General features: G+C 53.1%; 4 protein-coding genes across 4 annotated transcripts; 3 read left to right on the top strand and 1 right to left on the bottom strand.

Moving 5' to 3' along the window:
* Positions 1-516: 516 nt before the first annotated feature.
* On the top strand, positions 517-7,788 carry tor (putative TOR pathway phosphatidylinositol 3-kinase TorA; the record flags this gene model as incomplete). The annotated part of the gene is made up of 3 exons (XM_056981836.1): positions 517-643; positions 710-7,341; positions 7,399-7,788. 3 exons carry the CDS (start codon positions 517-519, stop codon positions 7,786-7,788), a joined length of 7,149 nt encoding a protein of 2,382 aa, XP_056829672.1.
* Positions 7,789-8,315: 527 nt separating this feature from the next.
* Positions 8,316-10,101, top strand: N7510_009912 (uncharacterized protein; the record flags this gene model as incomplete). Its single annotated transcript, XM_056981837.1, has 4 exons — positions 8,316-8,611; positions 8,698-9,127; positions 9,191-9,327; positions 9,375-10,101. 4 exons carry the CDS (start codon positions 8,316-8,318, stop codon positions 10,099-10,101), a joined length of 1,590 nt encoding a protein of 529 aa, XP_056829673.1.
* A 252-nt stretch (positions 10,102-10,353) lies between these two features.
* On the top strand, positions 10,354-11,521 carry N7510_009913 (putative NAD binding Rossmann fold oxidoreductase; the record flags this gene model as incomplete). The annotated part of the gene is made up of 2 exons (XM_056981838.1): positions 10,354-10,680; positions 10,781-11,521. The coding sequence occupies 2 exons, from the start codon at positions 10,354-10,356 to the stop codon at positions 11,519-11,521; spliced, it is 1,068 nt and encodes a 355-aa protein (XP_056829674.1).
* Positions 11,522-12,207: 686 nt separating this feature from the next.
* On the bottom strand, positions 12,208-13,187 carry N7510_009914 (inositol oxygenase; the record flags this gene model as incomplete). Its single annotated transcript, XM_056981839.1, has 2 exons — positions 12,208-12,264; positions 12,318-13,187. 2 exons carry the CDS (start codon positions 13,185-13,187, stop codon positions 12,208-12,210), a joined length of 927 nt encoding a protein of 308 aa, XP_056829675.1.
* Between the last annotated feature and the right edge of the window lie 269 nt (positions 13,188-13,456).

The raw sequence follows: 13,456 nt of genomic DNA on the forward strand, positions 1-13,456 counted from the left end.
TCTATGTTAGAGTGTGAGAGAGGAAAGTTGGTTGGAAGGAAGGAGAGTTGGGCTTTATCAGGATACCCCTCGATCTCGTCATGTTCCCCACCATATCGTTGGATTACAAATACCGCTTTCCCCTTGAATGGCTAATTATTTTGCCTGAATCATATTATATAACCCTGCTTAGATACGCGGTTAACTACGGCTAGGACTGAACGGTGAGATATCCTGTTTCGGTGTGCATCGTTGGAGAATCGATATCGCACTGGACATATACTTCACAGACCGGATGCAAATTACCCATTCACGACAGAGACATCATCAATCATTGTAATAACAATGGATACCAAGCATGTTTCCTATACTTCGTGCACTACTAGACCGTAGGCCCTGCTCTCGTGGTGACAAACACCAAGTGGCCCGTGCGCCTAACACGACCTCCCCGACCACCTGACCTCACGTCCTTCCCACCTTCACTTTCCACTTTCCGACATTGGCTTCCAATGTCTCTGGGGTGTGTTGTGGCTCACCATGGCACAAGCAGGTCCCATCACAGATGTGACCCAGCGGCTGTTCACTGAGCTCAAATCCAAGAACGAGGAGACCAGGGTGCGAGCTGCCTACGAGCTCTACGACAACGTCCTCTCCGTCTCACGGGGTATGCGATCGAGCCCACTTTGACCCCCCAAAGCATCCTACTGACATTTCTCTTCTTTCCATCCAGACTGGGCCCCGGAGAAATTTGTCGAGTTTTACAATACGGTCAGCCAACGCATCGCCCAGCTGGTTGTAACCGGCAGCGATGCCAATGAGAGAATCGGCGGCCTCCTCGCGCTCGACCGCCTAATCGATTTCGATGGAGTCGATGCCGCCCAGAAAACCACTCGTTTTGCCAGCTACCTGCGCAGCGCCCTTCGCAGCAATGATAACGTGGTATTGGTCTACGCGGCCCGGTCGCTGGGCCGTCTAGCGAAGCCTGGCGGAGCCCTGACGGCAGAACTGGTAGAAAGTGAAATCCAATCGGCGCTGGAATGGCTTCAGTCGGAGCGTCAGGAGAGTCGTCGCTTTGCCGCTGTGCTCGTCATCCGAGAACTGGCCAAGGGATCACCGACCTTGCTCTACGGCTTCGTACCGCAGATCTTCGAACTGGTTTGGGTCGCGCTGCGGGACCCCAAAGTCCTCATCCGAGAAACCGCTGCAGAGGCTGTGGGCGAATGCTTCGAGATCATTGCGGCCCGAGATATCCAGGTCCGCCAGCAATGGTTTGCGAGAATCTACGACGAGGCTCTGCTAGGCTTGAAATCTCACAATGTCGAGTGGATCCATGGATCCCTTCTCATTCTCAAAGCGCTGATTCTGAAAGGCACAATGTTTATGAATGAGCACTACCGCAACGCCTGCGAGATTGTCCTTCGCCTCAAGGACCACCGCGACCCCAAGATTCGCACCCAGGTCGTCCTGACCATTCCTATCCTTGCCTCCTACGCCCCTGTCGATTTTACGGAGATATATCTGCACCGATTCATGATCTACCTACAAGCGCAACTCAAGAGGGACAAGGAAAGGAATGCGGCCTTCATTGCGATCGGGAATATTGCGAACGCAGTGGGTCCCGCCATCGCCCAATATCTGGACGGGATCATCATTTACATCCGGGAGGGTCTTGCGATGAAAGCGAGAAACCGAGCGGGGGTCGTCGAGGCGCCCATGTTTGAGTGCATTAGTATGCTTTCCCTTGCTGTAGGACAAGCGCTCAGCAAGTACATCGAAGCTTTGCTCGACCCGATATTTGCCTGCGGTCTCAGTGAGTCTTTGACACAGGCGTTGGTCGATATGGCACACTACATTCCTCCTATCAAACCTACCATCCAAGAAAAACTTCTCGATATGCTAAGCATCATCCTCTGTGGCACGCCGTTCCGGCCGCTCGGATGCCCAGAAAATCGACTTCCGCCAATGCCATCTTTCGCAAAGGACTTTGCACTTCACGAGGTCCACTCGGACTCGGAGATTGCACTCGCTCTTCACACTTTGGGAAGCTTTGACTTTTCTGGTCACATCCTGAATGAGTTTGTGCGCGACGTTGCCATCAACTACGTGGAAAATGACAGCCCCGAGATTCGAAAGGCGTCGGCTCTCACCTGCTGTCAGCTGTTTGTGCATGATCCCATTATCAACCAAACCAGCGGGCACTCAATACAGGTCGTCAGCGAGGTCATCGACAAGTTGCTGACCGTTGGTGTCGGCGATCCTGACCCGGAGATCCGCCGCACAGTACTGTGGTCATTAGATCGCAAATTTGATCGCCATCTTGCACGCCCCGAGAACATCCGGTGTTTGTTCTTGGCCGTCAATGACGAAGTTTTCGCCGTCAAAGAAGCCTCAATATGCATCATTGGCCGACTCTCCAGTGTCAACCCGGCCTATGTTTTCCCACCACTCCGAAAATTGCTGGTCAATCTTCTGACTGGACTTGGGTTTGCCAATACGGCCCGCCAGAAGGAAGAAACGGCCCAGCTCATCAGCTTATTTGTCTCTAATGCGACCAAGTTGATACGGTCGTATGTCGATCCCATGGTGACCGCATTGCTACCCAAGGCGACGGACGGCAATCCGGGCGTGGCGGCTACTACATTGAAGGCCGTGGGTGAGCTTGCCAACGTAGGCGGTGCTGAAATGAGGCGATACTTGCCGCAGATTATGCCCATCATCTTGGATTCTCTTCAGGATCTTTCTTCGCATACAAAACGGGAATCCGCGTTGCGGACACTGGGACAGTTAGCCAGCAACTCGGGCTACGTGATCGAACCTTACCTCGAATATCCTCATCTGCTTGCCGTACTCATCACCATCATCAAAACGGAACAGACAGGGTCCCTACGCAAAGAGACCATCAAACTACTTGGTGTCCTCGGTGCCCTTGATCCATACAAGTACCAGCAGATCAGTGAGATTGAGCCAGATGTTCATCACATCAACGAAATCCAGAACGTGTCCGATGTCGCTCTGATCATGCAGGGCCTCACGCCGTCCAATGAAGAATACTATCCTACGGTGGTCATTCATACTCTGATGCAGAACATCCTGCGCGAAAACTCTCTTGCTCAATATCATTCAGCGGTCATCGATGCCATTGTTACCATCTTCAAGACTCTGGGTTTGAAGTGTGTGCCATTTTTGAGCCAAATCATCCCAGGCTTCATCTCGGTGATCAGAAGCTCTCCGGCTAGCCGTCTCGAGTCTTACTTCAACCAGATGGCTATCTTAGTTAACATTGTCAGACAACATATCCGCGCGTTTCTGCCAGAGATTATCGAGGTCGTTCGCGAATATTGGGATGCATCATACCAGGTACAGGGCACCATCGTGTCGTTGGTGGAAGCCGTTGCCAAGTCGTTGGAAGGGGAATTCCGAAAGTATCTTGCTGGTCTGGTGCCCTTGATGCTGGACACACTTGAGAAGGATACTACACCACGTCGCCAACCATCAGAAAGGATCCTCCATGCCTTTTTGATTTTTGGTTCCAGTGGAGAGGAATACATGCATCTCATCATCCCTGCTATTGTTCGCCTGTTCGATCGATCGCAAAACCCGCAGAGCATCCGCAAGTCCGCAATCGACAGTCTGACAAAACTGTCACGACAAGTCAATGTTTCTGACTTTGCATCTCTCATGGTGCATTCCCTATCTCGTGTTGTGGCTGGCAGCGACCGCCTCTTGCGCCAGGCTGCTATGGACTGCATTTGTGCTCTTATCTTTCAACTTGGCCAGGACTTTACGCACTACATCCATCTTTTGAACAAAGTCCTCAAGCATCATCAGATCACTCACGTCAACTACCAGGTTTTGGTGACGAAGCTCCAGAAGGGTGAGGGGCTTCCTCAGGACTTAAACCCGGAGCAGAACTACGCTTCCATGACTGATGACAACAACTTCGCTGAAATCGGACAAAAGAAGATTGTGGTGAACCAACAACATCTCAAAAATGCATGGGACGCCTCACAAAAGTCCACCCGTGAGGATTGGCAGGAGTGGATACGTCGGTTCAGCGTTGAGCTTCTGAAGGAATCTCCTTCTCCGGCCCTGAGAGCTTGTGCCAGCTTGGCCGGTATCTATCAACCATTGGCAAGAGATCTTTTCAACGCCGCGTTTGTGTCATGTTGGACTGAGCTGTATGATCAATACCAAGAGGAGTTGGTTCGATCGATTGAGAAGGCTCTTACATCTCCGAACATTCCCCCGGAGATCCTGCAGATTTTGTTGAATCTTGCCGAGTTCATGGAGCACGACGACAAGGCCCTTCCCATCGACATCCGGACCCTTGGTAAATACGCCGCCAAATGCCATGCCTTCGCCAAAGCTCTTCACTACAAAGAGCTAGAGTTTGAACAGGATCAGAACTCGGGTGCTGTTGAGGCGTTGATCACAATCAACAACCAGTTGCAGCAGTCGGATGCCGCCATCGGTATCCTTCGCAAAGCTCAAGCATATCGCGATGTGGAGCTTAAGGAAACCTGGTTCGAGAAACTCCAGCGCTGGGATGAAGCCCTCGCTGCCTATAAGCGACGAGAGAAAACCGATCCGGATTCATTTGGCATCACGATGGGTAAGATGCGATGTCTGCACGCTCTTGGAGAGTGGAAGGTGCTTTCAGATCTTGCTCAAGAGAAGTGGAACCAGGCATCCTTGGAGCATCGCAGGGCTATTGCTCCTCTGGCTGCTGCCGCCGCCTGGGGCCGACGCCAGTGGGAGTTGATGGATTCTTACCTTGGAGTCATGAAGGAACAGTCTCCCGATCGATCGTTTTTCGGGGCTATTCTCGCCATCCACCGCAACCAATTCGACGAGGCCAACATGTATATCGAAAAGGCTCGGAACGGCCTGGATACCGAACTGTCAGCGCTGCTTGGAGAATCGTATAATCGCGCTTACAACGTCGTTGTCCGAGTCCAGATGCTTGCCGAACTGGAGGAAATCATCACTTACAAACAAAACGTGGGTGATCCCGAGAAACAAGAAGCCATCCGCCAAACCTGGAACCATCGCCTGCTGGGTTGCCAGCAGAACGTAGAAGTCTGGCAGCGGATGCTCAAGGTTCGGGCACTCGTGACTGCTCCTCGCGAGGATCTCGATATGTCAATCAAGTTCGCCAACCTGTGCCGCAAATCTAACCGCATGGGGCTCGCGGAACGATCGTTGGCGGCACTAGAGACAGTCATCGCTGACGCCAATGGCACGCGAACTATCGCACCTCCCGAGGTCACCTACGCTCGACTCAAGTTCAACTGGGCAAGTGGCCACCAACAAGAAGCTCTCACATCGCTGAAAGAGTTTACCTCTGGGTTGACCGATGACCTGTCCAAGTACAATGCGCTCACGCACGCCGCCGACCACCACGGTATCAATGGCGTCAACGGCATCACAGAATCGAATCATGCAGATGCCACGGGTGTGCGCGAACGGATTGGCGACGTTGCCAAATTCCGGAAGCTTCTTTCCAAGAGCTACCTGCGGCAAGGCGAATGGCAGACAACCCTTCAGAGAGGCGATTGGCGTGCAGAAAATGTCCGTGATGTCCTCAGCGCGTACTCGGCTGCGACCCAGTACAACCGTGATTCGTACAAAGCGTGGCACTCCTGGGCATTGGCGAACTTCGAAGTCGTCACGACAATTGCCAGTCAAGCGAGCCGGGATGGTGTACCTGCACCAGTTCCAGCACACATTGTGACGGAGCATGTCATCCCTGCCATCCGTGGTTTCCTCCGGTCTATTGCCTTGTCTTCAACATCGTCTCTGCAAGACACTCTGCGTCTGCTTACGCTCTGGTTCACCCACGGCGGTGACCATGAAGTCAACACGGTCGTCACGGAAGGGTTTACTGCAGTCAACATCGATACTTGGCTCGCCGTTACTCCTCAGCTGATCGCGCGGATCAACCAGCCCAACATCCGGGTTCGCGGTTCCGTTCATAGATTGCTTGCCGAGGTCGGAAAAGCACACCCACAGGCTTTGGTGTATCCGTTGACTGTGGCAATGAAGTCAAACGTCACTCGGCGCTCACAGTCTGCGAGCAACATCATGGAAAGTATGCGCCAGCACAGTGCCAAACTCGTCGAGCAAGCCGATCTTGTGTCCCATGAATTGATCCGGGTCGCGGTACTGTGGCACGAACTCTGGCATGAAGGTTTGGAGGAGGCTTCCCGTCTCTACTTTGGTGACCACAACGTCGAAGGCATGTTCGCTACGCTTGCGCCTCTCCATGATATGCTGGACCAGGGGGCCGAGACGCTCCGAGAGGTATCCTTCGCGCAAGCTTTCGGGCGCGATCTCGCGGAGGCTAGGCACTACTGCATGCTCTATCGCGACACAGAAGAGATTGGTGATCTGAACCAAGCGTGGGATCTTTATTACACAGTGTTCCGCAAGATCAGCCGTCAACTTCCCCAACTTTCCATTCTTGACCTCAAATACGTCTCCCCTCGACTCAAGGATTGTTCCGATCTTGACCTTGCTGTGCCCGGAACGTACCAGAGTGGCCGCCCAGTGATTCGAATTATGAGCTTTGATCCGATCCTGCATGTCCTCCAGACGAAGAAACGCCCGCGACGCATGACGCTCAAGGGCAGTAACGGAAGCTCTTACATGTATCTTGTCAAGGGACACGAGGATATTCGACAGGATGAGAGAGTCATGCAGCTCTTTGGTCTGATTAATACTCTTCTCGACAACGATGGCGAGAGCTTCAAGCGCCATCTCTCAGTACAGCGCTTCCCCGCCATTCCATTGTCCCAGAGTTCTGGTCTGCTGGGTTGGGTGTGGAACAGTGACACCCTGCACGCCCTCATCAAAGAATATCGTGAGAGCCGCCGTATTCTGCTTAACATCGAGCACCGCATCATGCTTCAGATGGCACCGGACTATGACAGCCTCACTCTTATGCAGAAGGTTGAAGTGTTTGGTTATGCGATGGACAATACCACCGGCAAAGATCTGTACCGCGTGTTATGGCTCAAGAGCAAGAGCTCCGAGTCTTGGCTGGAGCGGCGTACCAATTATACTCGGTCTCTTGGCGTCATGTCCATGGTCGGGTATATCCTTGGTCTGGGAGATCGGCATCCTTCGAACTTGCTTCTGGATCGCACAACTGGCCGGGTTGTCCACATCGATTTCGGTGACTGTTTCGAGGTGGCGATGCACCGGGAGAAGTATCCCGAACGAGTGCCATTCCGACTTACACGCATGTTGACTTTCGCCATGGAGGTCAGCAACATCGAGGGAAGCTATCGTATCACCTGCGAGGCTGTTATGCGTGTCCTGCGGGAGAACAAGGACTCGTTGATGGCTGTTCTGGAAGCCGTAAGTTTTTTTTCCCTTTCCCCCCCATGTCTCCCAGCCAATTAATTTCCTATCTAGTTCATTCACGACCCCTTGATCAACTGGCGTCTTGGTGCACAAGAGTCCCCCGACCGCGTATCACTGACGGCTGAACGCCGACAGTCGATCATCGAGGGTATCAACCTCGAACACGGAGTTCAGCCGAGCAACTTCTCTCGCCCGCGCCGGCCATCTATCCTCGAGGGCGGCATCCTCGATGCTCAGGAGAACGTCCCTCAGGAGGCGCGCGAGGCACAAAACGCCCGGGCCCTGCAAGTGCTTGCGCGAGTCAAGGAGAAGCTGACGGGTCGCGACTTCAAGCACTACGAGGAGCTGGGTATCAGCGACCAGGTGGACAAGTTGCTCGCACAAGCCACAAACGTCGAGAACATCTGCCAGCACTGGATCGGATGGTGTAGTTTCTGGTGATCCTTGTTTCTTCCTGACTGGACTTTGGAGTTTGTTTAAGGCCGGTTAACGATGTGACTACGAGTGTTTCCGTCTCTTCATTTCCCTTGTATCTAGACCTACTTATCTTCCCCCTTTTTTTGCTTTTTTGCCTCTGGCCTGTTTGGGGTGTCTGGTCGTGGTGGTTTCTTCTTGCTCTGTCATCCCCGTCCTTAATGAACGATATCCGGACTTGCTTGAGTATAGTTAGTACTGCGCATGTGAAATCTGGGGAAATCCTGGGGAAGACGCTACCACACGCTCTCCTGGAAATCCAAATCAACATAAAATTCCGTGATCCGACTAGGTATTTATATAGATTCTCACTGCAAACCACTCAATCCATCCTAGATCCAACGTACCCATCCGGTCAGTCACTCGGTCGGTGAACTGTCCAACCTAAATAATGTGCCGAGGTCAAGTGAAGCGGAGACAACCAACTCAGCTCCCTCGTCATTCTCAACTCTTCTTCCCTTTCTCTATTCCCCCTTTACCCCACCACCGCAACCATGTCCACCGCGGACACAGCCGATGTAAGCGACGTGCCTCCCGTGGTACGTGACTTGCTTCGCATTTCTCTCAACCCTAAGGAATATCGCTTCCTTCACAAAGCCGCCCTCTCGCGCTTTCCGCCAGCTTTGCAGAACAAGCTACCCTCGCCATCACGATACGATGCCCTCTCCCGTCCCAGAAATAGACACAGCGAAGCCGCTGTCCGCGCGTCGCTGCGTGTGTTCTTGGGGTCGAGTCTGGCGCTCAAGTTGACAGATCTGGTTCTTGCAAGGGTGAGAGGTGGCGCTGAAAAGTAGGTCTTCCTTTCCTTCTACTTCAAAGAAAATCTTTGTTATTTTGACATCAACCTACTTACACATCTATCTTTGATTTCTTCAGGTCAAAAACACGCACCTCTCTCCTCCGCTCCCCAAACTTACGCCTTTCCCTCTCCCTATCCCTCCTCCTCCTCATTCACCGAATCCTCTACCGCTTCCTCGTCCGACTGCGCGCGAACCTGCGCACGGATGATGCCCGTCCCTTCTGCGAGAGAAACCCACAGGTCTCGCGCGCGTTAACCTCGCGCTTCGCCCCTGCCATCGGAGCCAGTCTGGCAGGTTTCGCGCTGGGCATCTGCCCGCAGGACCAGCTCCGCCTTACGGCAGCCATCTACACCAGCACGCGCAGCTTGGAGTTTCTCTTTAATGTCCTCGATGAGAAAGGGTATTTGGATAAGCGGCCCTGGTGGTTCGGCAGCTGGCTGCTTATGCCCGTGTCGTGTGCGCAGCTGTTTCACGCGTTTGTCTTTGATCGGGAGACTACACCCAAGGTAGGCTTTTTTGTGAGGTTGAGGGGACTGCGGAAAGTACAGTGCTAATGGTGCGATCAATAGTGGTTCGGTAATGTCATTCTGAAGCTCTCGCCGAGCTATATCCAGAGCCGACCGGAGTCGCTGCCTAGCAATGTGCCCTGGCCGGAGAAGGAAGAGATTGTGGACTCACTTGCTTCTATTGCGGATTTGCGCTGGCCGTAAGTCAATCTAGAAAGGTTTACAAGTCATTGCTGATCAAATCAAGCGCATTTGTGTCTCCCATTCTACACCCCGCAGACCCCAACACCCTGCCGTCCTTGGTCAAGGCCATCTCCCCAATCACCGGCCCAGCTCATCCCTCGATCTCGCATCTGTCCTGTGCGTTGCTGCACCCTAGTGTCCCGACCTGCAGCACGGCCTTCCTGCATCACATCCTCCTGTCAGTGCCGAAGCTCGCTCGGTTTCTCACAGCGTTGACCCTGGCCCTGAGCATCCCTCGCATCAAGACGATTCTGGCCCAACCCATCACCTCGGTGAACACCCTATCTAAGCGGATCATAACCCTGACGGTCGTGCTCTCCGCAGCGGTTGGCTCTGCCTGGGGCAGCGTCTGCCTCCTAAACAGCTCCCTACCTCGCTCGACACTCCCAACTAAACGGTTTTTCCTCAGCGGCGCGATCGGTGGGCTACCTTTCCTATTCTTTAACAGCCGCGGCACCTTCCTGTACTTCTTCCGGGCGGCCGTCGACTCCGCTTGGAAAACGGGCGTCAAGCGAGGCCTGTGGAAGGGCCGAAAGGGCGGTGAGCTGGCGCTGTTTGTGCTGTCGTGGGCGTTGATGGGGTCTATTCTGGAGGCGAGACCATCGGCGGTTCAGGGCGGTGGGCTGCGTAAGGGCTTGGCCTTCTTGCGGGGAGATGGGTTCGCAGATCCGGTCGAAAAAGCGAATCGCAAGGCACGTCGGGGGAAGAAAGCCGAGGAGAAGACGGAGTAGTCCATTGCGTAGCCTACCACTAGGAGTTCCTCTCTATAATAATATTTTTTTCTGTAATCCGAGTGTTGTTTGGAGTCTCGGAAAGTGGCTTCCACCCCGCGAATTCCGAAAATAAGGTCGGGGAAACGATTAACCTCCGCATGCAGCACTACTTCAAGCTCTCCTTTCACTTTGTTCTCCTGAACTCAACTCCTTCAAGCCTCACCCCCGATTAATTAAATTAACCTCCCTCTATACAACCAAGCACACAATATGTCCGCCCGCAGACTCCAAGTCGGTTGCGCCGGCCTCGGCAGGATGGGCAAAAGGCACGCCCTAAACTTCCTGGAACGAACCCCTCGCGCCCAGCTGGTCGCCGCCAGCTCGCCTGACCCGGCTGAGCTGGAATGGGCCAAGACACACCTCGCCCCTTTTGGGGTCAAATTGTATCAGAACTACGACGATATGCTGAAGCAGGAGGGGCTCGAGGCGGTGGTTATCGCGAGTGCCACAAGTGTTCATGCCGAGCAGGCGATCAAGGGTATGGAAGCTGAGAAGCATGTCCTGTGTGAGAAACCGCTGAGTACCAGCGTTGAAATTGTATGCATCCAAAACCTCCCAACAATACATTCAAATCCGACCGCCATGCGGAGGCGGAACGACCGCAGACATCGATTGCATGAGGCTAATGGATGTACAGTCTCAATCCGTCATCGACGCGGCAGTCAAAAAACCGCATTTGAAAGTCATGTGCGGGTTCTCCAGGCGATTTGATGCCAGTTATCGAGATGCCGAACAGAAGATGAAGGCTGGGTCCATCGGAGTCCCCTCCGTGCTGCGCAGCCAGACATGCGACAAGCTCGATCCGACAGGCTTTTTCGTGGCGTACGCGCAGTTCTCCGGCGGGATCTTCGTCGACTGCTCGATCCACGATATCGACCTGACGCTGTGGTTCTTCGGCGCCGAAAGCAAAGTCAAATCCGTCTCCGCGGTGGGCAATACAGCCGTGGAACCCGACCTCCGCAAGCACAATGATCGCGACAACGCGGTGGGCCTGGTCGAGTTCCACGATGGCAGGATCGCCTATTTCTACGCTTCGCGAATGATGGCCGCGGGCCAAGAAGATACCACGGAAATCATCGGCACGCGCGGCAAATTGACCGTAAACTCGCAGCCGGCGATCAACCACGTGCATATCTATGACGAGACGGGCGTGCGCAGGGAGATCCCCCAGCATTACTATGACCGCTTTGAGTATGCATTCGTCACGGAGGCGAACGAGTTCACCGCCGCTTGTCTGGATAACACGCCGCTGCCCCTTGATCTGGAGTCTGCGGTGAAAGCTGTGCGGATTGGCGCTGCGCTGCAGGAGTCGTTGATTACGGGGAAGAAGATATTTTTTGACCTCCAGGGGAACCGGACTGAGGTTGCACACCTTTAGATTTACAGGTGGGATTATGATAGCATGATAGACCTTATGTGATAGAAGGTATATACACTTGGCACAGATTGACCAATATACATTCTGCTGCACTTTACCAGAAATAGATTTGTGCAGGTGCATACACATGTTGATCCCACGAGCTCGGAAACCCGTTTCCGGGGAAGAAGTCAGTGAGTTCAAGCAGAAAGAGGTATGATAATTATGGGCCCAAAGCTAGAAAACGAGTATCAGCGAGCTTCGCAAAGCCCGGGCCAACAAACCACCAAAGTACATAATTAGTTCATTGTGGTATAGTTTTGCTAGCCCTATGAGATATTAGATCCCGACTCAGCAACGTTTGGCACAATGTTTGGCGAAGAATACGGGGTAATGATTTCGCCGGCTCCAACAGAGTAGCCGTAGAGCAATTGGTTTCCATCTACCACAGACGTCCAGATAAAGTACTGTTAGCTAGTATAGTAGCGTAAATAATAGAAAACATTTATGCCACATAGTTATGCGCGTATATAACGGCACATATGTAGTGGGATCAGAATGTGAGGTATGCATATATCAGGCAAAGACATCGTCTGGTTTATTTGTATCATTAAAAAACAGGCTCATGACATGAATGCTTCTTGTGAAGAGAACGATCAACACAAGATGGGAATCTAATATAAAGCAAAAAAGCACATTATAAACATCTACCACTTGACGACCTTGTTAGGAAAGTACTCGTCAATGAGTTCAAGGTAATACGGCTGCAAGACAGTTAGTTAGCTTGAAGGTGTACCGAAAAGAAGAGAAAAATTACCTTGAGTTCTTCGATGCTGGGAATGTCATCGCTCTTGCTGTACAGATCATACGGGTTGAATGCCTTGACGGCACGCAGCATGTCGCGGTCATGGTCGTCCATCAGCTCGTGGTAGGCGCCGGCGTTGTGCCAGGGATAGAACGAGTGGTAGCGGATCATGGCGAGTGCCTCGGCGGGTAGGGTGGACTGGTCCTTGGCAATGTGGTACAGATACTCATCATGGCCCCAGGAGAGCATGACGTTATCCAGCCCACAGCCGGGCGAGTAGATGCCGAACTTGGAGTCGTAGATCTCATGCCCGAAGTCCTCGTTATCGCGGAACGAGTCCCGGCCATAGATAATCCGATCGTCGAAGGCACATCCGACAGCAAACGTATCGCCGACCACATCCCATTGCCCGCGGGCGTCAAAAAAGAAGAGCAGCTTGCCGAGGTCATGAATCAGCCCGGTAAGCTGCATCCAACGAGGCTTGCCGTCTCGCCGGATTGCTTCGGCGGACTGCAGCAGGTGCTCGATCTGCGATAGGCTGGTGTCGGGATCCGACTCGTCAATGAGCGTATTCAGCTTCTCCATCGCTCGCCACACCGTCATCTCCGCGCGGGTCTTGCGGTGAAACTCGTGCCGGGCCTTGAGGTTGTAGGCGACAGTCTGCTTGGTGTGCTGCTCCTTGTAAAAGTTCTTGACCCGGTCGCAGGCGTCTTCATACTGTCGGAACTGGGTCTTGTCTTTGTTCTGATCGAACTCGGATGCCTCGTAGAGACCTTTATTGGTTGCCTTGAGCACATTCACCTGGTCGATGGCGTCGGACGTTTCTTCTAGCGCCTGGCCGTCGCGCTTTGTATTGAAGGTCTCTGTGGCGATGGGTGCCATGGTGTTGCGATATAATTTTAGACGGATATTTTCAATAACAAGGTGGGGAATATGTGACGTTCAGGGACCTGGCGATGGCCCATCCATATATATTGCCATCGATCGCTTGATCGCGTCTAGTTTTCCGACATTAACTTGCATGGCGGCGATTCCCCAGACTTGTTGTGCCGCAGAGCCAATCATCGTGGCTCCGTTGGCATCATTGTGCGCTGGTGGAAGCATTTTTCCACTACATCGCGGATTCTGGCTTCCGAAACGGCACAGCGGAT

This window comes from Penicillium lagena, assembly GCF_028827675.1.
Source record: "Penicillium lagena strain IBT 129212 chromosome Unknown utg000007l_segment0_segment0, whole genome shotgun sequence".
NCBI classification, from domain to species: Eukaryota; Fungi; Ascomycota; class Eurotiomycetes; order Eurotiales; family Aspergillaceae; genus Penicillium; species Penicillium lagena.